We start from the raw sequence: 23124 nt of genomic DNA on the forward strand, positions 1-23124 counted from the left end.
TTTCTGCTGACTCTGGGAGAAACTGCTGTGTGGCGCATACTTTCACACAGATGTCTCCGTTTACCTTGAACGGTTGTGTGCCCTTTGAAATAGCTCACATTGGCACAGGTCGTGATTTATTTCTTAGACACGCCCATTTCCAACCACGTTTTGTCGAATCCGCCCACAGGCACGGCAGGAATTGTGGTTTGACTGAATATAATAACTTGAAAGTGTATTATTATCATCGTGTTAAGACCAAGAAACTTTCATATTGGATATGCGCAAGAAAATCCCATGCACCACATAATTTTACTCATTTTATCTCTGAATTCAATCTATATTAAGTTTTATTTATAATATTTTAATACTATTTAAATTAGATCAAAAAGAAAATTGAATTGTACTTTGTCAAATTAGGCTCTGTAATTGATCTTAATTCATCCTCACCGTTACTTTGTGGTTTTCGCTACAAATTTGGTGTTGACACTGCTTTATTTAAGACACTGCGGTCTCTATTTCCTCTGATTTGCATCTATTGATCTTGGGCACAATTTAGGAAAGAGAGTGTCTTCCAACCAAAGCTCTCACATAAATCTCAGAATTTATTGCAGCTTGCCTCAGGACAATGATTTATGGCCTCACCCTATTACAACACTGGAAATAACAAGACATGTCTGCAATGTACAAGTGTGGCTCCAGCATGCCCCACGAGCCTTGTGAGGATAAGTCGATCAGAAAATGGATGGATGGATTGATGGATGGATCTCTTGCAACTGCAAAACTCCTTGCCGATGTTGTTTTCATGCATGAATGTGGATTTGATTTGATATATGCACCGGGCTTTGATTGATTGAGTTACGGGACAGCTGCAGTGTACTTTAGAGCCAATGTAACTGTTTAGGGGCAGAGCTCCAGTTTGTCAAGCCAGGACCAAGGTCAAGGGCAGTGGCAGGAGTGCCGCCCGGGGCTGTATTGAAACTCACTTGTCGGGAGCAGTAGGAGTTCTTCTTTCAGTGTGGCAACACTTAACAAACACCGAGGCACTCTGCTGCTTATCTGCACAGAAGCTAAATCTCAAAAAGCCCAGAGAGGATTTATTCAGATTTGGCTCTCAACTCTCACTTTCAACCTGAAAAACAATCCCGGTCGTAGCTGGTTGACGGCTTTCAAACAGTCTGCTCACTTTCACCTTTGTGCCGTCTTGTCCAAATTTTTATCACAGGCTTTCACTCAGTTTCCACAGTTGAACTAAATGGAAAACAAAAAAGGTGCATTCATCGATCCACTGTCATTCAAAAGAGAGGTAATCTGAGCTGAGTTTATTGTTGGAAACACACAGTTTTTGTTCGTGCACATTTTCTGAGACATTTCCAATACGTTTATATACTTTCATAAGTCATTGCAGAATGCCCGCTGGAATACATCGTGGTCGCCTTCAACGCCACCTACCTTGCTGCTTTTTCAGCATTTTTTGTGAAATAATTTCACAGGAAAAAAACCCTATCTAAATGTGCGACCTCATACAGCTAAAACACTTTTTAATTTGCTGCGCAAGGAGCAAGTAGATCCCCTTTGTTTACCTCTCCCAGGGTGATTCTAATTAGGCTTTGTAAACCCAAATAAATACTTTCCATCGTATAACCACTGTCCTCTAAGGTGCACTTGTGAGGCTGTTTAGAGCCTCGTGTGTCTTTTTGTATCTTTAATCGGTTCCATTTGCCCTTGCTTTAAACAGTAGATGTCAGCAGGATTCTCACATAAAGGAAAACAAGACGGGGAGTGGATGAGAGCAGAGGAAAGCCTCCCCCGCTGTGACAGCTGTGTGCTTTTAAGCCACGCTCTCCTTGTCCAAAATTCAACTCTGCCTTTTGGGGCCACATGGACTTGTATTCATCTGTGGCTCTTATCTGCAAGCAGGCAGCTTCCCCGAGTGTGAGACGAAGGACTCTTGCTTGAGTGGGCCGGTTGTGGTCCAGTCACACTGATAGCCGTATCAACTGTTACTCGAAGCTGATGGCTTACTGAACAGCAGCGGCATTGTTTTGGTGTGTGTGCGTGTGTGTGTACTGAGTCATCAAACCCTGCAAAGTTTCAAATGCGGTCATTGCTTTGTTATAGCAATCACCTCCGCGTTTCCTCTTGTAGTAGTTCTCAACTTTGTTTGCGGTCCTGAACCCTTCAAGTTTCATACTTGCATTCACCGAAACCCTTCAAAATTGGAAAAAGAAACTTGTTGCCTAATTTGAAAAAGAGGTACACATTTTATCAGTGCACAAAATGATCTAGTGACACAAAATTATTGCGTTTATAGAACAAAAATTGATTGTGTGCCACTCCTGTGTAGAGCTTTAAGGTTATGAGAAGAGGTGCTTCCATTGGCCAGGAAGTCGGCTGTGTTCACTCCCACGATGGCGCAAATGCCCCTTTCTGACTGAGGCCATCTACAATATTTACCACAATAAAGAACACTTCACCCATCCACACAGTTACATTGCGCTTTGCGCTAGTCTTGCGCTGGGGCCTACAGTGTTCGTATTGACTTCTGCTGAACCCCTGAGGACTAAAGTTCTGAATACTTTACAGGTGCAGTAAGCCACATTTCATCATTAACTCCTCAAATGAAATATTGCGTGGTACAAAAATGGTTGCCATTTGTAGAAAGTCGTGCCACTGCTTCATAGTGGAACTCATGTGCTTTCATTGAATTAGTATGAGTTTGGTTATTGCTGATTTAGAAGCCATATTGTACAGTTTAACAGTGGTTATGTGGTGTGTGTCGGGGTGATATTGACTGAACTGCTTGAATGGAATATTGAAGATGTGCTGCTATAAAAGGGAACTTTCATGCGTATATTTATGGACTGTATTTGGCCTGTGATTGATTCTGCATTTTGCAACTGCTAATAGCCTATTGAGTGTCAGATTTTTTTGTTCAAGTACAGTCACATAGATCAGATCACTTGAACTGGCCCAGCGGTGTGAGCGGGCATCAATGCAGACAGTTTAGGTTACATAACCATGCTGACTGCCATGGACGGACCGATATTATAACATTCCTGTATAAGATGTGATGGAATTAAAAAAAAAAGTGTCCCCTGAAAGAACACAAGTGGCTTTTGGAGTGCCTTTGAAGTTAATATTACACAATGCTGTAGTGACTCAGCACACTCCAACCAGCAATTTTTATTAAATGGGGTCTGCGGCGCTCGACTGCTTGCATCTCAGATTGCCTTCCCTCAAGATATTTTCTGTGTGGTTTTCTTATAGGTGTCGATGCCTCGCTGCGTTTGCAATGGAGACTTGTCCACCAATACATTACAGCATTGAGGTATAAATACCTTGATTGTTCATCAACCTGCCGCAACTGGATTACTTTTTTTTTTGTCATACAGTTGTGATGTAATCATTCATCTGGATGAAAATCCCAGTATTATTTTTACAAAGGGTGTATTTTTTAGACAACTACATTCTGGTGGCGAGATATATTTTACGAATGCTGTAAGTCTCCGCTGTTTACAGGGGGTATGGACGCTGAAGAGTGAACAGTTGCGATGCACCTCCTGAAGTTGTTCATAATTGCCTACAGTATGTGAAGAGTTGAAGTCATGCTTAGACCACAAACTATGACCCCAAATTGTTTCAAGCTCATCACAATAGCTACCTTAAAAATAAGTGTTTTTTTTTAAGTTATGACTTCAAAAACCTGCACCTGAAGTACATGTACATACACACCTCCCACTAGCAACCCGTGCAATTCTTGGCTCCTCCCCAACATTCAAAGATGCTAGTCTCTCAATCAATACATGTGTAATTTCAATATACGTCCTGACTACCAATTACATTATTGTCACCAGTCCCAGCGTAGAGTGACTGATCAAACCTCGCTTGCGTTCAGTGACGAGCGCAGTATTCCGATTAAATTTGTTTCATATCTTTAATTGTTTTGGTTTAAATACAGAATGCAAAAACACATTCCTTCAAAGGAGCCTGTCAGATGAGCCACGCTCACATCACCGGTGAGGTCTGAGTTCCAAAACCACGACACAAATTAATTTCGCATTTAAAGTGTGCATTATTTTCCAAACGGATCTTTGTGGAAATAACGTGTCACGAAAACTTCACGAACCGGAAATTAGGGTTAGCCTTCGACATAACCTAGTCACGCCTCTGAGGTGGTTGCGCACGAATTTCCAAGTTACGCATGGTGGATGTGACACAAGTCTGAATGGGATAATCGACGTACCTTGAAAGAGTGCAAGTCAGGCGCATTTAAAAAAAATAAAATATATATATATATATGTGTGTGTGTGTGTGTGTGTGTATATGCCAGCCAATACTGGCAGGGAAAGCCTACATGGAACGCCATAACCAGGTGGCTGGCATAGTCTACCGAAACATCTGTGCGGAGTATGGACTGGAAACCCCAAGGTCAAAATGGGAAACACCTCCGAAGGTGGTGGAGAATGACAGAGCGAAGATCCTGTGGGACTTCCAGATCCAGACTGACAAGATGGTAATGGCGAACCAACCAGATATCGTGATCATAGATAAAGGGCAGAGGAAAGCCGTTGTAGTGGATGTAGCGGTCCCAAGTGATGGAAACATCAGAAAGAAGGAACACGAGAAACTCGAGAAATACCAAGGGCTCAGAGAGGAGCTGGAGAGAGCATGGAAGGTAAAGGTGACAGTCGTGCCTGTGGTGGTCGGAGCACTCGGGGCAGTGACCCCCAAACTAGATGAGTGGTTGCAACAGATCCCGGGAACAACATCAGACATCTCAGTCCAGAAATGTGCAGTGCTGGGAACAGCAAGGATACTGCGCAGAACCCTCAAGCTTCCTGGCCTCTGGGAGAGGACCCGAGCTGAATGAGGGACGGACACCACCCGAGGGGAGGTGAGACGAGGAATTTATATATATATATATATATATATATATAGCCCTCGATGAAGATCCTGGGAATTTATTGTTTGTCCTTCGGAGAAGAATTTTAAACTTTGTTTTATTCCCTCCTGCTTTTAAAAAGTTCTTGTTTATAAGTCACAGTGCTGCATATGATTCATTTGAAGTAAATATGAAACACATCTGTTCACTGAGACCGGCCCAAGTGGTGCCTTAAATTTAGCACTCTGTATAAAGCGAGAGGTTAAAAAAATAAGTTGTTTATCAGACGTTCCTGCCATCTTAGAGGGCAGCAACCATAACATCAGTTTCGCTGTTTTGCGTAACACTTTCGTCTCGGGGAATATTTCCATCCTGTTATCTTGCGTTGCTTCATAGGCTCTGATGCTGATTACCAAAACAGAAGCAGAAATCTTCATCCCTTCTGCTTCTTCTCTCACAAGCTGTCTCACTTTGCGCATCTTAACCGGATGCCAAACAAGTTCATCATCACGTGACTTGGAGGGATTCACTGTGATGGGTGTAACATGCTCGTGGCAACATTTGTCATTTCAAGCAATGAGCATAACCTCTGCGATGCACCCACAAATTGAAACCAACGCTAAAAATTGCAATGCTAGGAACTAGATATTTCGTTGCACGTCATTTTCCTGAAGTGTGTGTTGACGGCGCTTTGCAGACTTAGAACTTTTATTTTACGATGCATATTGAAAGTTTTTGTTATGGACAAGTTGGAAAATAAAAAATTGACGTTCATTCGTGTCGCTGCTGCTTATACAGATAAAAATAACTTCCGTTGCACTGAATTGCATGAAATGTTGCTTTGAATCACAAACTCTGTCCTGAATTGGAAATCTTGCCGGGAGCGTTGAGCTCACAGCTTGGGGCAGTGGAAACTCATGATCCTATTAACACAACAGCAACAGCATAGGAGAAATAGTAGCATGAATACATTTCGAGTGAACCGTAACAACAGCACTGGCACTAGAGGTGACCGTTGTGGTCCATCTATATTATAGACTGCTAAAATCTGCAATCTTGGATCGATGTGGCAATAATAGCAGTTCCAGTATATTCTTGCGCGATGTTGTTGAGGGGGAAAAAAAGCTAAAAACTGCAGTGACCTGTCCAAAAATATAAAAGTGAAATATGAATCTGTTGTGTGTAATAATGACCCATCAGGGCACTTTGGCCGTATCGGGGCATGATTTGTCAACCATTGATCAGTGGATCCTTGCATTTTTGTGAACATTTTCTGACTGCTGCGAATTGACTTCAATGCAAATGTTGTATTCAGCAGAAAAATGCATGTAGAGATGAATGTGAATTTAGCTCACAGGCGCTGTTCTTCTGTGTTCCACAACGAAATAGAGACGGAGTCATCATCGCCTCTGCTGGCGGCAACCACACGGTGCTCACCGTTTTGCCTCAGTTGCTGCACTTCAGAATTGATGAACAATCAATTGCACACAATCGGCATAATTCATGTTGTTCACTGGATCCATTATTACGCCTATCCCGACATATAACCAATTAATTTTGTGCGTTCCATTCAGAAGATTGAGGCATACAAAACCAAATCCAGTCTTTCCTCCTTTGGCAAGAGTGAGAGAGTGACACGGATAAAGCTTTGGCATTGGGCCAAATCTGCGGAGTCCGAGAAGTCAGAGCGCAGAGTCAGAAGTGGTCTAGTGGCCTGCTGCTCTTTGTCCTGTATTTTCTACCCTGCGTCAACAGGAAACGGTTATCCTTCTCTCCGTAACTCCTTCCCTGCGGCTGTCGTTTTGGGTCTGCCTTGGTCACTGTTTGTTCCTCTTCCTCTCCTTGCCTCCCCTATGCGAGCACATACAATATGTACAGCAAATGACATCTCCCCCACTTTCCAATGCACGTCCCCTTCAGAGAAGCACAACAGGTCGTGGCCCTTTTCATCCAGCAGCAGTGAGACAAAGTGGCACCTCATAGCAGGGTGGACCGTCACATTGCCTATTTTCCCGTTGCACTATTCCTCGAATTCCTGTTTTTTTGCTGCCTTGGCTTCCTCCAGAACTGTCAAGTTCCACTTACACTTGCCTCTAATATGGTTGTTGTAATTTATATACATACATTTTTTTTTTTTTTTACCCTTCACCGCTCAGTTTTTTTGCATAGAGTAGGTGTTATAGAGAGTTCATCTGCTGCTGGCGGCCTGCCATGGTCCTCCTTTCACACGTCAGTGAAGCGACAACTTGAATGCGGAGGCCCGTAAGGAGGCAGAAGCACACGGCCACATGACACTTTGTTGTTGTGAATACAAACATGACATGTGATGTATCCCTCTGTTACAGCATATGTTACACACAGAATCATATAACACTTCGAGAAACCCAGACACAAACCACGCATACGCACATCAGGGTGTTGGCAAACTAGGGCAAGTCCCCAAGGCCCATTTCCATCCTTCAGTTCGGTCCAAATTGGTCGTTTCTCCGTGTGTAAAGGGTCCCAAAGGACAGAATCCCCCAAGATGGACAAAATCCAAAGTAGCGGCCACGTAGAGTATTATATTTTATTTGATTTGTATATATTTTAAAGCTTTTGTGTATTTCAATGCTTGGCTGTGGCTGTTGGGTCATACTAATATGAGCCACTGTCACAGTTTGCTAACTCGACTCATACTGCCCGATAGACAAGGAGTCACCACCCTCTTGTAACTGAGCTACTTCTTGGGTACGGAAGGGCTACCAGTTTGATACACACTTGTGAGAATAACAAATTTGTCCGGAATACCGAACATGTTATTATTCAGTAGGTTATTATTAATGATATTCATTTATGTGTAGACATTGATCTTGTTAATGATTTCTCACAATAATTTGGAAACTAATAAATATCAACACGCAACACTAGCGGGCGACCGAGTGATCACGGTCCCCACATAGATTTTCTTGTTTAAATATCGTGTCTTGCAAGACAGGCGTACTTTCTTTTCGTCACCTGTACAATTTGTCAGCCTGCCTCAGCCATTGGATTTAGAGATTAAGAAATTATGTCGACACTGACTAATAGAAGACTCGTGAGTGAAGAGTTTGTTGATCTGTTGGCACAGAGATGGCAGGATGAGGCCCCGCAAGCTCACCCCCATCCTTGGCTTTCACGCAGACACGATAAGTCCGCGGTCCGCAACATTTTTTGCCCCACAGACCGGTTTAATGTCAGACAATATCGTCAGGGACCGGTCTTTAAGGTGTGGCGGATAAATACAACACAATAATGATATGACCTGAATGATACTGTGGTATTTTCTAAACAATAATAAACACGAATCATGACACGAGTAACGTCCTATTTGGCCGCAACACCTACTGGTCGCTCTGGTAACGATTAAATGTGACTTCAAAATAAGATACACTGCAAATACAAAGTGCATGAAAAATACGACTCACCATCACTGCATATTATGCAGAGTGGGCTTGGTGCGTGGGAATCTCCCGTTGAGACAAATCTATATTTTAAGTAGGACTCCTGATACTGTCTATTAAATGTAGCCTTCTTTTTCCTGAAAGTCTTAGGCTCATCATCTGTCTCCTGGCTGGATTTTTTCCCCTTCCCAAAGAAACTTTCCAAAGACGTTTGTTTTTTACTCATTTTGCTAGCTCCTGGGCTTCATGTTTTGCGGTAACCTATCACGTGACGAGAAGCGCGCCTGACCTGCGTCAAGAGTGACATAATGTAGACGGATGCAACAGAGAATCCGATAATTTTTTCAAAGTAAAACATCTTTCAGATTTTGAAAAGAATAAAACGGAAGTAAGGTAAGTTATTTATTCTTTCTATGCGGCCCAGTTACAAATGACTCACGGACCGGTACCGGTCCGCGGCCCGGTGGTTGGGGACCTCTGCTATAAGTGATGGAATCTAAACATTTTACCTGCGCAAGTCAGTTCAGCGAAATGTTTTTCAGTTAGTTTAGTTACCAAAATGCGTTTTTCCCTCTCAGTCCCAGATGCTTCGGCCTGCTTGGCAGCCAGTTTAAGACAGATGGGCTGCTTAGGTCTCATTACACTGGAGGACACCCTCTGCTCTGCCATTATGTTTTTGCATTATTGTTTTATCGTGTTTACAGCGTTTGTTCTTATCCTCATCGTGTGACTCATTTTTGTTATTTTCCTGCTTATCGCACACTATTGCAGCATTGGACTGACAGATCTGACTTTCTTTTTTTTAATCTGAAGGCAGTGATAAAGCTGCACTGTGGTTTGATCTGCAGCATGTGTCTGATGGATATTTATAGAGGTGCTTGCTTGTCGTGCTTCAAATTTGCACATGGTTGACAAAAATGTATATCATGCTTTGTGGAGGCCTAAAGCGTGGAAGAGAAAATCAAAATAGCAATGGAACAAGCGTTAGGAAGAAGATGTGCAATTGTGATTCAGTTAGGAAGGGGACAAGACAGACAGACAGCTTTGGTGGCATTCTGAAACTCACCTGCACTGCAGCACAGCCCACTAATGCTGGCAGGAAGAGATTTATGATATCATGCTTCTTGTGGTACAACATACAGGCTGGCAATCTAAAGCCCCGGTGATGACTTGGCTTTAAAGTAGGCCAAGAACTAGATTGAGCGCGCGCGCACATGCATGTCGATGCCCACACTGAGTCACAGTCACTCTCATCTACGGTCTCTCTGGATTTTTCAAAAATAGACGTTAAATCCAGTGAAATGAGCAGCACCGAGTTGTCAATCTCGCTGTTGCGCCATCTGCATCGCTTTTCATCATGCATCAAGACGCTCAGAGTCTGTGGTTATGTGTGACCTTAGGGTCTGCTTACAAGGACAATGGCGGATTGATTTCTGACAATGTAGGAATGAACACAAGTTGTTAATGATTGACGGTTGCAGACTTTTCAAGGTCTACTTTCCATTCGTCGAATGATGATACATTCCCACTGATAAGGGAAGTGTCGGTTAACTGCAAATATGCGTTGCAACACCGGCAGTTGAAGAGGTGAGTGATCTGAGTATTCTGAAAGCACAACCAGGAAATCTGTTTCGGGTTGTAGAGTACGGCATTTTCACCCTGTTCTTCCTGTGTATGTTTTGTGGCTTTACGTCCCCAGAGGTGAAAATGGAGCACTTTGGTCTCTTTCCAGGCCTTGCACAGTGTGTTTTTTATACATCTGGACTGATAAGGCCGTGGAGTTATTTCTAAATATCCTCAGACTTTAGTACAGTTTTGATTTGCATTTTTCTTTCTTTTTTTTTTTGTAACTTAGTGTGATTTGTGCAGCTCACCAAATGACTGAGCCTCATCCTTTAAACCTAAACTGGACAGTCAGCATTCAGAGCCTTATTTCTCTTTGTTGCCCCAAACCTGTTGGACAAGTTCAGTTCTTGGACTGGAAACACTCTATAGGCAAAACCCATTTTCAAGACAATGTCATTATTGTTCCTTTTGCAGACACTTTACACTTCTTGCCACTCTTTGCAATCCTTGTTGTGTGACTCGCATATGTAAAATGAAGTAAGACTCAGTTCCTTACATTATTTTCTTTGCAGCTACAATGTTTCATCTGGTCTATTTCTGTCTGGTTTCCTCCAAGAGCATGTTGGAGTGACGCGAAAAGGAGGAAGTGGGATCTCTGACGCCCTGCCTTCTTTACTGGTGGAGCCCCTTTGCATCTGACCAGAGGCCCCCTGGACAGGTATGAGTTAATGCGAGAGTTTACAGCAGGGGGTGCCCGACCGGTCGATTGCACCTTTGATAACCGAGCCATTTACAAAGTAAATCCTGCAGGCAGTGCCTGGCAGCGTGGCAAAGAACAGTTGACACACTGCCAGAAAAATGCTGCTTCAAACATCCCCCTTTGCTCATGTTTTGACTTCATTTGTACGTGTATTGATGAGTGACTTTACACCTGTTAGCGCATGATGTGGCTCCTGGTGTGATTTGTGACCATACTTATCATTTTTCTCTTTTAATAATGACGGAAAGATAGAGGGGGCGGCCCGGTAGTCCAGTGGTTAGCACGTCGGCTTCACAGTGCAGAGGTACCGGGTTCGATTCCAGCTCCGGCCTCCCTGTGTGGAGTTTGCATGTTCTCCCCGGGCCTGCGTGGGTTTTCTCCGGGTGCTCCGGTTTCCTCCCACATTCCAAAAAAAACATGCATGTCAGGCTGATTGGACGCTCTAAATTGTCCCTAGGTGTGAGTGTGGGCGTGGATGGTTGTTCGTCTCTGTGTGCCCTGCGATTGGCTGGCAACTGATTCAGGGTGTCCCCCGCCTACTGCCCGGAGATGGCTGGGATAGGCTCCAGCACCCCCCGCGACCCTAGTGAGGATCGAGCGGTTCGGAAAATGGATGGATGGATGGATGGAAAGATAGAGGAGCAATCACACTATGGCGGTGTTATGCATTCCAGGAAGAACAGTACAGCCCGGTGTGTGTAGCCCTGTGTCAGTAATCTGTATTGACTTTGGCTGGGAACATCTAAGTGATGAGAGTATTTAATTCCACTTTGTGCCCATGCGGAGCTTTAAATTGCTAATCAATTTGAGCTGGTTTTTCGCTTTTGTGGGCACTTTCCTTCATTGTTTTCTTTTTATGTCTGACTCTCATTATCTTTGGTGTGGATACATTTGAATAATACCTTTTAGTACGTAACCTTTTATTGGCATTTTTTTTTTTCAGGGCCAATACCGATTAAAAGAAGTCAAGGTAGATAATGATCATTTGGACACAATACTATTGTGCAGTAAATGGGAAAACACTGGTGTCACAATTAAAGAGCAACAACAATTCCATCTGACTTTGTTGAAATGTCGTTAAGCATGTTTGTCAAGATTAACCGTTTCAAATTCATAACATGTTGAAGTTTGTTTGACAAAGTAATTTTAGACAGAGAATAGATAGCTTTGTTTTAAAAGTCAAACAAAAAGTGCAGGGAGATTCCAGTGTCATCGTCATGTATTAAATTAAATGAAAGTCAAACTATTAAACAGAGGTGCTTTTATTGTGACTTGGCACATGTTTTGCACAAAAGTTGACCTCTGCTTTTAAGTACACAATTATTACAAGTCGTGATACAGTGATCCCTCGCTATTTCGCGTTTTTTTTATCGCGGCTTCAGTGCATCGCAGATTTTTTCAAACATATTCATAAAAGAAGTATTTATTTATTTATTTATTTATTTAAAGTCTGCAAAAGGTCCTCGAGAAGCAGCGAAAGTCAGCAAAACAACAGCGAGTCACATAGAGCAACATATACAGTACTACATGTCAAGTCAAATTCATCATTAAGTGAATTTATGAGATTGCTGGGCAGTGATGATAAACATTAAGCCATACAATGTCCAAACATAAATCTTCTGGTCCTTGGCTTCCTTTCCTTCTTTTTCCTTTGCGTCCCTATTGGCCTGCCACTTGTTTTGCTGTTAAGGCCGTGGCCTAGTTATGAGGTGACCCCAGCCCCTTTGCCCTTTCTGTCTGTGTTACTCCGCCACTACGGTTGAATGTGAACCTATGGGCCATTTTGTTCTGTTTGACTTCCTTAATATTAGCCTGCGCCTTGTTCTGCTCTAGTTGAGGCGCTACGGCAGTTCAATCAACATTTCCATCAGTGTTGTACTGTTGAGTTCATGGCTCCCGCATGACCTGGAGGCAGCATGTTGACTGAACCTTGCTCCGTTTTGTTCATTTTCAGCGCATCACCTTTCTACAGTCAGTCATTAATAACATCACAGTGCGCCCCTTTCATTGGAGCTCACACATACAAACACCATCTTTCCGTCTCCGTTTCTTCATTTCATTTACTTACAGGATATGAATATTGCATCTACTGAAGGGCGCTTCCTCCCTCGCAGTCATATAATTATGAAGAAACTAACGCTCTGGATCCTCTCCTTGTGCAACATCTGAAGCAGGCTTAAGTCTGCAGAGAAGAGGAGTGGATTGGAAGAGACAGGGGAGGGCGCAAAGGGGAAATTGTACACAAGGAGACACGTAACGATGGCAACCGCTCACGAAAACGTGTGAAGTGGCTGAGAGATAAATGCAGATGCCCGGGATGGGGATGTAAAAGATGGATAGAGTGATGATGACATGTTAATGGAGAAGGAAGATGGAGTGCAGACCTGTGTGCTTAATATCACAGAAAGGCTGGCTTTTTAAATTACCGGGAGGCATCAAAGAGCCTAGGATGGGACCAGCATAAACTAAACTGACACACAATTACAAATGCAACACAGCCACATAGATAACTCACAGAATCCCATTCCCGAACAACCCGTACCGTTTGGCTCAGTTTGTTTCCCTGTATAGCAACTGACGCGCTTTGGTACATTTTACAAAGCTCGAGACTGACTTTGTACAATTTTTTTTCTTTGATGCACTAACATGAAAGTTAAATGCAGCCACATTTTTGACTGCATCCCATTAAACGCCGCAGATTTCCCGGTTTTGTAAAATAATTGCTGGTTGTCTTTTGAAGCAATAATGACTGGTAAATGATCAAATTAACAAGCTGGTCATCATAAAGGGGGTTGTTTATTTTTTTATGCTACTAGCATGATGGCACGTCAATCAAATCAAGTGTATCCTTTTGACGATCTGGTGGCGACTGGTCGGTGTCATACTTGCAGTGTAGCCACTCGCCCAGTCCGACACACACAAAACGACTTTATGACATCACATGAGTTTATGTGGAGTAGTAACATTGCGGCAAACATTTCGAGCTTTTCGCGGTGCACGCATCTCCGAACGCATGCACGTACGTACAAACGCACGTACGCAGAGAAAGCTGCTCCCCCTAGCCCTTGTAGAACCGCCGCACTCACAATCCAGTCTTTGGCCCTGGCGGGAGAGCAAGCAGATCGTCACTCTATCATTCTGCTTTGCATGGCACTTTGTGGCACTGCAATCCTATCAGGTGGAATTTAGAAACGCTGCTCTGCAGTTCTACATCCTCCCGAGCTTAAGTAAGCGAGTCTGTAGCCAGGTTAGGCTGTGCACAAACACCTTTTTGTCTTCCAGCGACGAGAGAGAAATAGCCATGGCCAAATTAATTTTCTTCCTTCTGCTCGTGCTGCTGTAACCTGAGGGATGACTGAGGCAGTGAGTCAGTTCGAGCGGAGGAGATGGTGCTGCAAGAGAGGCGGAAAGGAGAGCAGAGGAATTTTAATGTGGCTCTGTCTGTCTGTCGCTGCCTGCCAAAGGAAAGCAATTACTGTCACAGCTTCTCTCGCGCCGCTTTGAGAGTTTATGTTCTGTGTGTGTACGCATGTGATGGTGCTTGAGCGCACAGGGATTTTCCGTGTTGCATGTACAAATGGCAAATTGGCTTATACACACCAGGTTATTTAGGAACTCTGATGGAGACCCCCCCCCCCCCCACCCCCGTGTATTAAAATCACTGCCTTGTTACTATAAAACAGTCATTTCATTACACAAGTGGTAGCACGTGTGCAACACTGGCAACGGAATTGTCACTTTAATTTTTAGCATCTTTGGTTTGAAATTGGTTCGAAAATGGGTCAAATGTAGATTTCCTTTGCATGCTCCTCTGTGTCGTACGTGCCTTGTAGTCCTTTTTAATTTTGGCATCATATGCACAGACTCAAATAATGAAACTGTGTTAAAGTAGTTCAGCTAGTTATTTAAAAAAAGTAAAAGTACGTAGTTGATGCTACCCATGTAAACAAAATGCAAAGTTTTGTCTGAAGTCAAACTATTAAACAGAGGTGCTTTTATTGTGACTTGGCACATGTTTTGCACAAATGTTGACTTCTGCTTTTAAGTACACAATTATTACCATTCGTGATACAGTGATCCCTCGCTATTTTGCGGTTCGTTTATTGCGGCTTCAGTGCATTGCAGATTTTTTCAAACATATTTAAAAAAAATTTTTTTTCATATACATGGAGTACAGTACTGTATATATTGCTCTATGTGACTCGCTGTTGTTTTGCTGACTTTCGCAGCTTCTCGCGGACCGTTTGCGGACTTAAAAAAAAAATTATATATATATATATATATATATATATATATATTTGTTTTATGTTAATTGGTCGCTACTTCGCGGATTTTCGTTTAGTGCAGGTGGTTTTGTTCCCCATTAACCGCGATAAACGAGGGATTACTGTACATTAAAGCAGAGGGCAATTTTCCAGTTCCTGGGAGCATTAGGGGAGGGAGTCTGTTGCACTGCTCAAGGACTGCCCATCCTTGAGGAACTGTCCAAATTGGAGGAAATCGAACCTGAGTGGTTTAGTCACAGAGCATATTCCTAACCCTTCCTTCAGGCCCGCATGCGCTGCAACACTCCAAAGTGCACGCCAGCGATCAAAAGGACAAACATATTTAACAAGGAATGTCGAAAACAGTCGGTGATCAAATAAAGGTGAATTCACAGAGGGCTTCCGTGCAGTAGCTCGCTTCCTGTTACACGCAGAGCAGCTGCGGGCGGTGGGACGAGGACCGAGACCTTCCCGTGGTGTCCTGCGAGGGTTCGCCATCTGGCGACCTGCGAACAAGGTCCAACCCACCCGCGGTGCCCTGGGAGACGCGCTGCCCCCCTTTTTGCTGACCGGAGATGCCCTACCCGCTCCGCACCCCCGGCTGCTACTCCTGCGAGCGGGCGATGTTGAGGTGAACCCCGGCCCCACCATCTGCGCCGGCTGCCTCAAGACCATTCGAGTCGACTTCTTTCCGGTCGTCTGCAACGGCTGTCGGCGGAGCTCCCACAGAACCTGCAGTGGCCTGACCCGAGCACAAATGGGTCTCCCGGGCTTCACGTGCAGGGGCTGCCGTGACGGTGCCGCCTCGCCACCGCGGACGATAACGACGCAGTCGGCAATCACCTCTGAAGATACGAGAACCTGCATGGTCTGCCGAGTCCGGATTGCCAGGGGCACCACGCCCATCACCTGCGCCAGCTGCGCGGCGGTGGCCCACCGCTCCTGCTCCGGGCTCCCGCGACAGTCCACTGGAGTCGATTGGCGCTGCAGATCGTGCCTGCCCAACGCTGACAATACTACCACAGACGAGGCAGGACCCTCCCGAACCGCGGAGAACGCAACGTGCCCAGCCTGCGCAAGGCGTCTCACCCACTGCCGCCTGCCCCTCATTTGCTGCTCCTGCAATCGCCGGTTCCACTTGAAGTGCGCGCCGGAGACACGCAGAGCTGTTGAGGTCCGACGGCGGAACAACACATGGTCCTGTCCAACCTGCCATGTACCACAACTGCCGCCCCCCTCAAGTTCCAACGTGAGGAAGAATGCCCTGCCGTCGCTCAGGAAGCATCAGCTGACGCTCCTGCAGTGGAATTGCGATTGCCTGTCCACCAAAGTTGATGAACTCGCAATGCTGGTGAAGCGGTATGACGTGGACATTATACTCCTGCAAGAGACCAAGCTGGGGGAGGAGGACCCAACGCCAATGTTCCCCGGATTCGACTGCGTGCGACGAGACAGGCCGGGAAGCGGTACGCGCCTTCACCGCGGAGGAGGACTTCTGACGCTGGTCCGGCGCGGCATCCCCTACTCGGTTGCAGCAACGCCACCCGCTGCAGCACTGGAGATCCAGCGCCTGGTGATCTCCACTGGACACCGATCCGAAGTTACCATTGCCAACGCCTACTTACCCCCAGAGCGGTCAACGACCATCCCGGCCGGCGACCCTCAGAGCTGGGCGGACCAGCTCCTTGTGTCGGGGACCTCCATTGTCTGCGGTGACCTGAATGCACACCATGCCTCCTGGGATCCCTTCGCCCGGGAGACGCAACGGGGTGTGGCACTGTACCAATGGCTGGAGACTCATGCCAAGCTGACCCTCAACGATGGCACCCCTACCAGATCTGCCCGTTTTGAGCAAGGCTGCGGTCTAAGCGCCCCTGATGTCACCATCGTTAATGCAGATGCAGCAGAATCCTTCCGATGGGAGCCCTTACACGAGTTGAGCTCGGACCACTTGCCAATCCTCATCCGGTGGAGACAGAAGACACAGATCGAACATGCAGTGAGACACTTACGGCGGAACTTCCGGCGAGCCGACTGGGGCCTCTTTCGCTCTCTGGTGGAGGAGAAGCTGCTGCAGACTGGCGACGAGTTCTCGATCCCCCAGCGGCTAGATCTGTTTACGGCGGCCCTACGTGAGGCAGCCGACAAGGCGGTCCCGGCGAAGGTCGTCCGCGAGAAGGCCGTCCCCTGGATGACCGTCGAGCTGAAGACTCTCATCCAGGAACGCAACCGCCTCCGTCGCAACATGACCGCTAACCGAGAGGCCTGGCTTCAAAAATCGCGGGAAGTTGCGAACCTTACCCGCAGCCTCAAACAATCAGCATGGCGGTCCCACCTGGCGGAAGTGGCCACCACTAAGGACGCTCGGAAGACCTGGGAGGTGATCCGGGGTCTCAACGGCTCCTGCCCCTCTAAGACCGGGCGGACCCTGGTGTACAACGGCCGCGAATATGTCGGGGACGCGGCGAAGGCGACTGCGTTCGTGCAAGCGTACGCTGCCACGAGCCGGTGCAAGAGTGACCGGGAGACGCGACAAGTACGGCGTGAACTTCGTAAGGAGCTTCAACGTCGTCGACGTGAAGCGCGGGACGATCTTAAACAGGACTTCACCCGCGAAGAACTACTAGCAGCTGTGAAATCACTCAAAGCCGGAAAGGCGGCGGGCCCGGATGAAGTCGAACCAGACCTCCTACGGCACCTGCCCCCCACTGGCGAGCTATGGCTGCTCAACATCCTAAACCACAGCTGGCATACAGGCTGGTGCCCGCAGACCTGGCGCACCGCCGTCCTAATCGCAATCCTGAAGAAGGGCAAGGATCCGCAGTCAGTGGCTAGCTTCCGACCGATCGCCCTCACCTCGACAGTCGGTAAAACTCTCGAACGTATGATAGTCAATCGGCTTTCGTGGTGGCTGGAAGGACGGGGACTCTTAAGCCCCTGGCAGGCTGGCTTCCGACAGGGCCGTTCTACGATGGGGTTCAGCGACGGTTTCCAGTCTACTTCGAGAGAGCGCACCGTGGCAACCTTTTTCGACTACAGCCAGGCGTACGACACCGTGTGGAGAAATGGCCTCCTGAAGAAGATGCACCAGCTGGGCATACCGCTTCGAGTCATTGAGTGGTGCTCGGCCTGGCTGACGAACCGGACCGCCCGCGTGAGAATCAACGGCGCGACGGGACGCTGCCACACATTCCAGGAAGGACTGCCGCAAGGTTCAGTCCTCTCGCCTCTCCTCTTCGTCATCTTCATCAACGACCTTCTTGGCCGCTTCGACGAGAAGACGCTGGTGCTCGCCTATGCCGACGACCTGGCACTGGCCTGCCGGGACCGAGACAAGAACGCCGCTGCCACCCAACTCCAAGCCGAGGTCGACAAGGTGTCCGCCTGGAGTACGACTGCTAGACTCCGACTCAACGTGGCGAAGTGTGAGCTGACAGCCTTCACTCTGGACAGCGCTGAGGCGGGGTGGGAACCCCCCATCATCCTGACAGGCACCCGGCTGCGCTGCAACCCGTCACCCACCCTCCTCGGGGTGCTGTACGACAAACGGCTGACATTTGGCAACCAGGTGAAGAAAACGTGCCTGCAGATGAGCCAAAGACTCAACCTTCTTCGGGCGGTTGGTGGCACCACCTGGGGCTGGCACCTGCAGGACCTCCGAACAGTCTTTATTGCAACGCAACGAAGCCTGGCCGAATACGCCGCGCTTGCCTGGGTGGCTCTCGCGGACGAATCTAGAGAAGCTGGAGCGTGCCCAACTCCAAGGAGCGCGGGCCATCACGCGACATCTCCAGACCACACCAACGGAGGCGGTTCTCCACGAGGCTGGCCTCCCCCCGTTGACATCACGTTACCGCACGGGTGCGCTGCTCTTGGCGGATCGCTGGCTCAATCTGCCCCCTGACGACCCTCGAAGGACCCTGCTGCTGAGCCCGGTACGACAGCGCCTGCACCGGTCCGATTGGCGCGGCGAGGTCACACCGGCTCTGTCACGGTTAGGACTTCTGGGTGAGCATGAGATGGGTGCTCCTAGACCTGCCCCTCCTCCCTGGGACCGCGCTCTGCCACCACTGGTGGCCATGACTGCTGTGACAAAGACTAACTCCACGGACGAACAGCTTGCTGGTGCCCTGGTTGCCATCACCGCAGTTGGAGAAACGGACCTGGAGGTCTACACTGACGGGTCGACGCGGGGAGGCGTCGAGGACGGTGGTGCTGGTTTGGTGGTACTGCGCGGCGATACAGTCATTCACCAATGGCACGCAGCAACCGGTCGCCGGAGCAGTTCCTTCCAAGCTGAACTGGCAGCCATGGCGGAGGCTGTCACCTGGCTCGACACCAACCGGCACGAGTGGCTCTCGGCCAAGCTGATCTGCGACGCTCTCGCGAACCCTACCACGGCTGGGGATCCTATCCTCCGGCTAAGAGCGGGGTTTGCGGCCCTCGGCCAGCACGGACGGGTGCACCTCCTCTGGGTCCCTGGACACTGCAATCTCCCCGGTAACGACCTCGCGGACGATGAGGCCAAGCTGGGTTCTGAGATGCAGCAGCCTGATGCCTGCCCGGATGCCTCCACCAGAGCCGCGGTCATGCGGCGCGATGGCCGTCCTCCGGGGCTCTCACATCCCCGACTACGCGCCGTCCACATGGCGCCTCTCAAACTTGACGAGGAGTCGGCCCTTCCGAAGGAGGATCGGACGAACCTCATCTGCTTCCGCAGCGGCCACCACCCTCTGCTCCGCCACTGGCTACACCGGATCGGTAGGGCAGAGGATGCGACCTGCCGGTTGTGCACGGAGGAGGACGAGACATCTGAGCACCTCTGGCTCCGGTGCCCGGCCTTCCTGGCCGAACGCCAGCGCTACGGACTCGGCCAGACTCTAGATGAACTTGCGCGTCTCCCACGGGCATCGCTGGCGCTTCTCCGGACTATCCTCAGGCGCTTGCGGTGATACAAAAGAAAGAAGGAAAGAAAGAAAAGCAGCTGCGGGCCATGACGCGGTCTGTCAAATCTACACCACGCGAGTGTTTGGTCGGATTCGACATGCAAAGCGACCTGGAGCTTTTTCGTTTCACATGCTGTTGTCAGTTTCTTCCCAGAAGTAAAGCCTCACTTGGAACTCTTCAAGGCAACTTTCTCTCTGGCGCAATCTTGCTTGTATTCTGAGGAATTTAAGTAGCGTTGCTTTGACATATGACTAAAGGTGACATCATTTTGGGCTCACCCAAACTGCAAACTTTAGAGGGAGGATGGTCCAAATGACCACACCGCCTTACATTGACTGTTCCCTGGAAAATACACAGCCATCGTTTTGCAGCAGTTAGCGGAAACTAACTTCCTCTCAGTTTTTGTGTGGTATGTTTTTAATAATGTAACAATGCTCCACATCACTTTTATAGTCTTTCGAAATGGGACGAACCAGCCCGCTTGTAAACTCAGTCAGACGGCGATGCTGAGAAGATGAACTGCAGGAGGGTTTGCCAGTTGAGGGGAACGAGCAAAAAATAGATAAAGCAGTAAGTGACTGCTTCATCAGGCTCACACATTCATCCCGTCGTAAACCGCTTCTGTTTTTCTGTCTTTCTCGCAGGTGACGTTACCAGGATGCGGAGGTTCGCCTACTGCAAAGTGGTCCTGGCCACCTCTCTGGTGTGGGTGATGCTGGACATGTTCATCCTGCTCTACTTCAGCGAATGCAACAAGTGCGACGACAGGAAGGAGCGAGGACTGCCCGGTAGAGACGGTGAGTATTCACATCTAACACATTGCCCATCGTCAAATATGCTCAACAACTCTTTGCCTTCTTCTCCAGACCCCCTGGCAAGGCCGCGGGATGGGCCCGGGGAGGGGGGGAAGCCTGTGGTGATCCCAAAGGAGAACCAGGAGAAGATGAAGGAGATGTTTAAGATCAACCAATTCAACCTCATGGCATCTGAGATGATTGCGCTCAATCGTTCATTGCCTGACGTCCGGCTCGAAGGGTGAGCGTCCTGCATGCTCCTGATTGGCCGTCTTTTTATGCTGCCTTGAGCCAGCCCATGTTCTCTTTAGAATGAAAGTCAGATTTGCTCCATTGATGGGTTGGCTACCTGTTTTGTGGGTTTAGTATGCAGTGGTGTAAAACTACCCCGCATCATATCGGGGAATATATTACCCCACTTATGTTGCTAAGTAAAGTTGCAAACAGTGCTCAGCATGATATAGTGCAGTTCTAAAACCCTGTAAAATAGTGTTCAACCACAATTGTGAACATACTAGCTATATAAAATATTAAGCTGTTGCAAATTCCTGCAGATGGATGTTAAAACGTCATGAAAGACAAGTTCATGCTTATGTTCAAGAAAGGTTTTTGTCTGTCTGAACAGTAGTTGATGAAACTAAAACACAATTCCGTCACAATTACAAGATGCCGCATTATCGAGTGTCAGTACACTTAGGCGAGTGCTCAAATTTAAGTTCTTGTGTTCGTATTCAGTCTGATAATAGTAGAAACTGTAATTCAGGGGTGTCAAACTCATTTCTGTCACCGGCCACATTGTAGTTACGGTTTCCATTGGAAGGCCGTTATGAATTTTTGGAAGCCATATAAATGTTTAATCCCCTCCACATATTACATACACAGCGCACAACAAATGAATGAATAACTAGCTTTAAAATCAGACGTCAAGAATAATGACTGTTATTGTGGATTACATTTAGAATTTTTGGGTCAGACTTTAACAAGCATCATGGAACTTGACATGCTTGATTTGCTTTTGCGGGCCACATAAGATGATGTGGTGGGCCAGATTTGGCCCCCGGGCCTTGACTTTGACACCAGTGCTGTAGATCCTTGATGGTGGTGTTTTGTGAAAATGCATTTGACTTGTGGTCTCTATACACTCGAGAAACATGAGTGGACAAATAATGAGGGCTTTTGGTCGGAATATTGATGGACAGGCAAGGGCACTCACATGCACACACACTCAAGAGACTACATAGAAAGAAGACATTGATCCGTGAAATGTGTTTGAGTCTTTGAACAAGAGTTGATTAGTAGCTTGGTTTTCCCTCAGCCTCCTCACCATCTATCTGCTTTCCCAATTAGGAGATAAGACCAAGTCAATATCGACACCGTGTGCGCGCGTGTGTCTGGTTGAGGGAAACCGATGAATGAATTTGATCATAGGTCACCATTAGCTCAAACTACAGAGCGTGAAGACACTGGCAGTTTTTCATTTTTGTCAGCAGGGCCATTCAGAGTGAAAGGAATGAGCGGGGATCGGCCATTTTGACATTACAGTCCTGTGCGCGTGTGCGTGTTGAATTGAATAGTGTGTGGTGGTGCACACGTGCGACCAAATTGGTGGATTTCCCCCATGTGAATGTTTTCCATGACCTGTTAGACCTTTTTTACATTTTGACTGCATCATTTTTTTTTTTTATGAGACAGCCCTATTTTCATGTCCATATTTGTGTGATGTTTCACTGTCGACCAAGCCCTCCACTCCTTGGTGGCACAGGCAACCTGTGACTATTTATGCACATTTTTTTTGACTAAATACTGGTCCACCTCCCGCTTATTAGAATAAATGGCACCCATGACCAAAATCAACACGCGGTGACACGGTGACGTGTGTCCAAACATGTCTTCTTGGTGGAGACGCACAATGACACTTGTATGATCTGTATACCAACTGAAATCTTTGGACAGTCTACATTGACATTGAATGAATTTGTGCCACTCTTCCACTTTGCTTCTTTTTTGCACAAACACACACACACACACGAACACACATACACACACACATCATTGCAAACACACACACACATCATTGCAAACACATCTGTATTTCTTGCAACCACAACAAGGATACGCATCACAGAAAATGGATAGTTGAATGGATAAAAGAATATATGAAAGGGGTCTTTTAATGTATTAAATACAGACATCAAATGATTTAAAATGAATTGTATTGAGTTAAGGAAAAATAATGTTGAAAATAATAATACGGTTATATTAAAATGTCGTTGGACTGCGGTGCAAGTCATGGCTGCGGAGATTAATGAAGTGTTAGACTGCCGATTTTGAGCGTTCCACCGGATTTATAGAATGATTACAAAAATGTGCTGACTTATCCTTTAATATCAGAGTGTGTGCATGTTGTGGCCTCCATTTGGTTTTTGACCTACATTGTGTGCCAGATGCGTGGCTGCCCGGGTCTCTTTCTGTGACTGCGCCACCCAATGAAAGGCGATTTTGCCCAAAT

General features: G+C 47.0%; 1 protein-coding gene across 5 annotated transcripts in view; it reads left to right on the forward strand.

Annotated features, from left to right (window-relative positions):
• galnt1 (UDP-N-acetyl-alpha-D-galactosamine:polypeptide N-acetylgalactosaminyltransferase 1) overlaps positions 1 to 23124 on the forward strand; it is a 41531-nt gene that overhangs the window by 6728 nt on the left and 11679 nt on the right. Inside the window, exons 2-4 of one of the 5 annotated variants that reach the window (XM_086113455.1) lie at positions 10466 to 10567; positions 20466 to 20618; positions 20688 to 20856. In XM_086113455.1, coding sequence (XP_085969581.1) covers positions 20480 to 20618; positions 20688 to 20856 — 308 coding nt within the window. In that variant the 5' untranslated portion in view covers positions 10466 to 10567; positions 20466 to 20479. Of the gene's footprint in view, positions 1 to 9997; positions 10387 to 10465; positions 10568 to 19754; positions 20004 to 20147; positions 20392 to 20465; positions 20857 to 23124 lie in introns of those variants that run through there. The other 4 variants (XM_086113453.1, XM_086113456.1, XM_086113451.1 and 1 more) reach the window with 4 other exon arrangements.

This window comes from Hippocampus guttulatus, chromosome 6 (assembly GCF_054856545.1).
Source record: "Hippocampus guttulatus isolate MCC_2025c chromosome 6, RoL_Hgut_1.0, whole genome shotgun sequence".
Lineage (NCBI taxonomy): Eukaryota > Metazoa > Chordata > Actinopteri > Syngnathiformes > Syngnathidae > Hippocampus > Hippocampus guttulatus.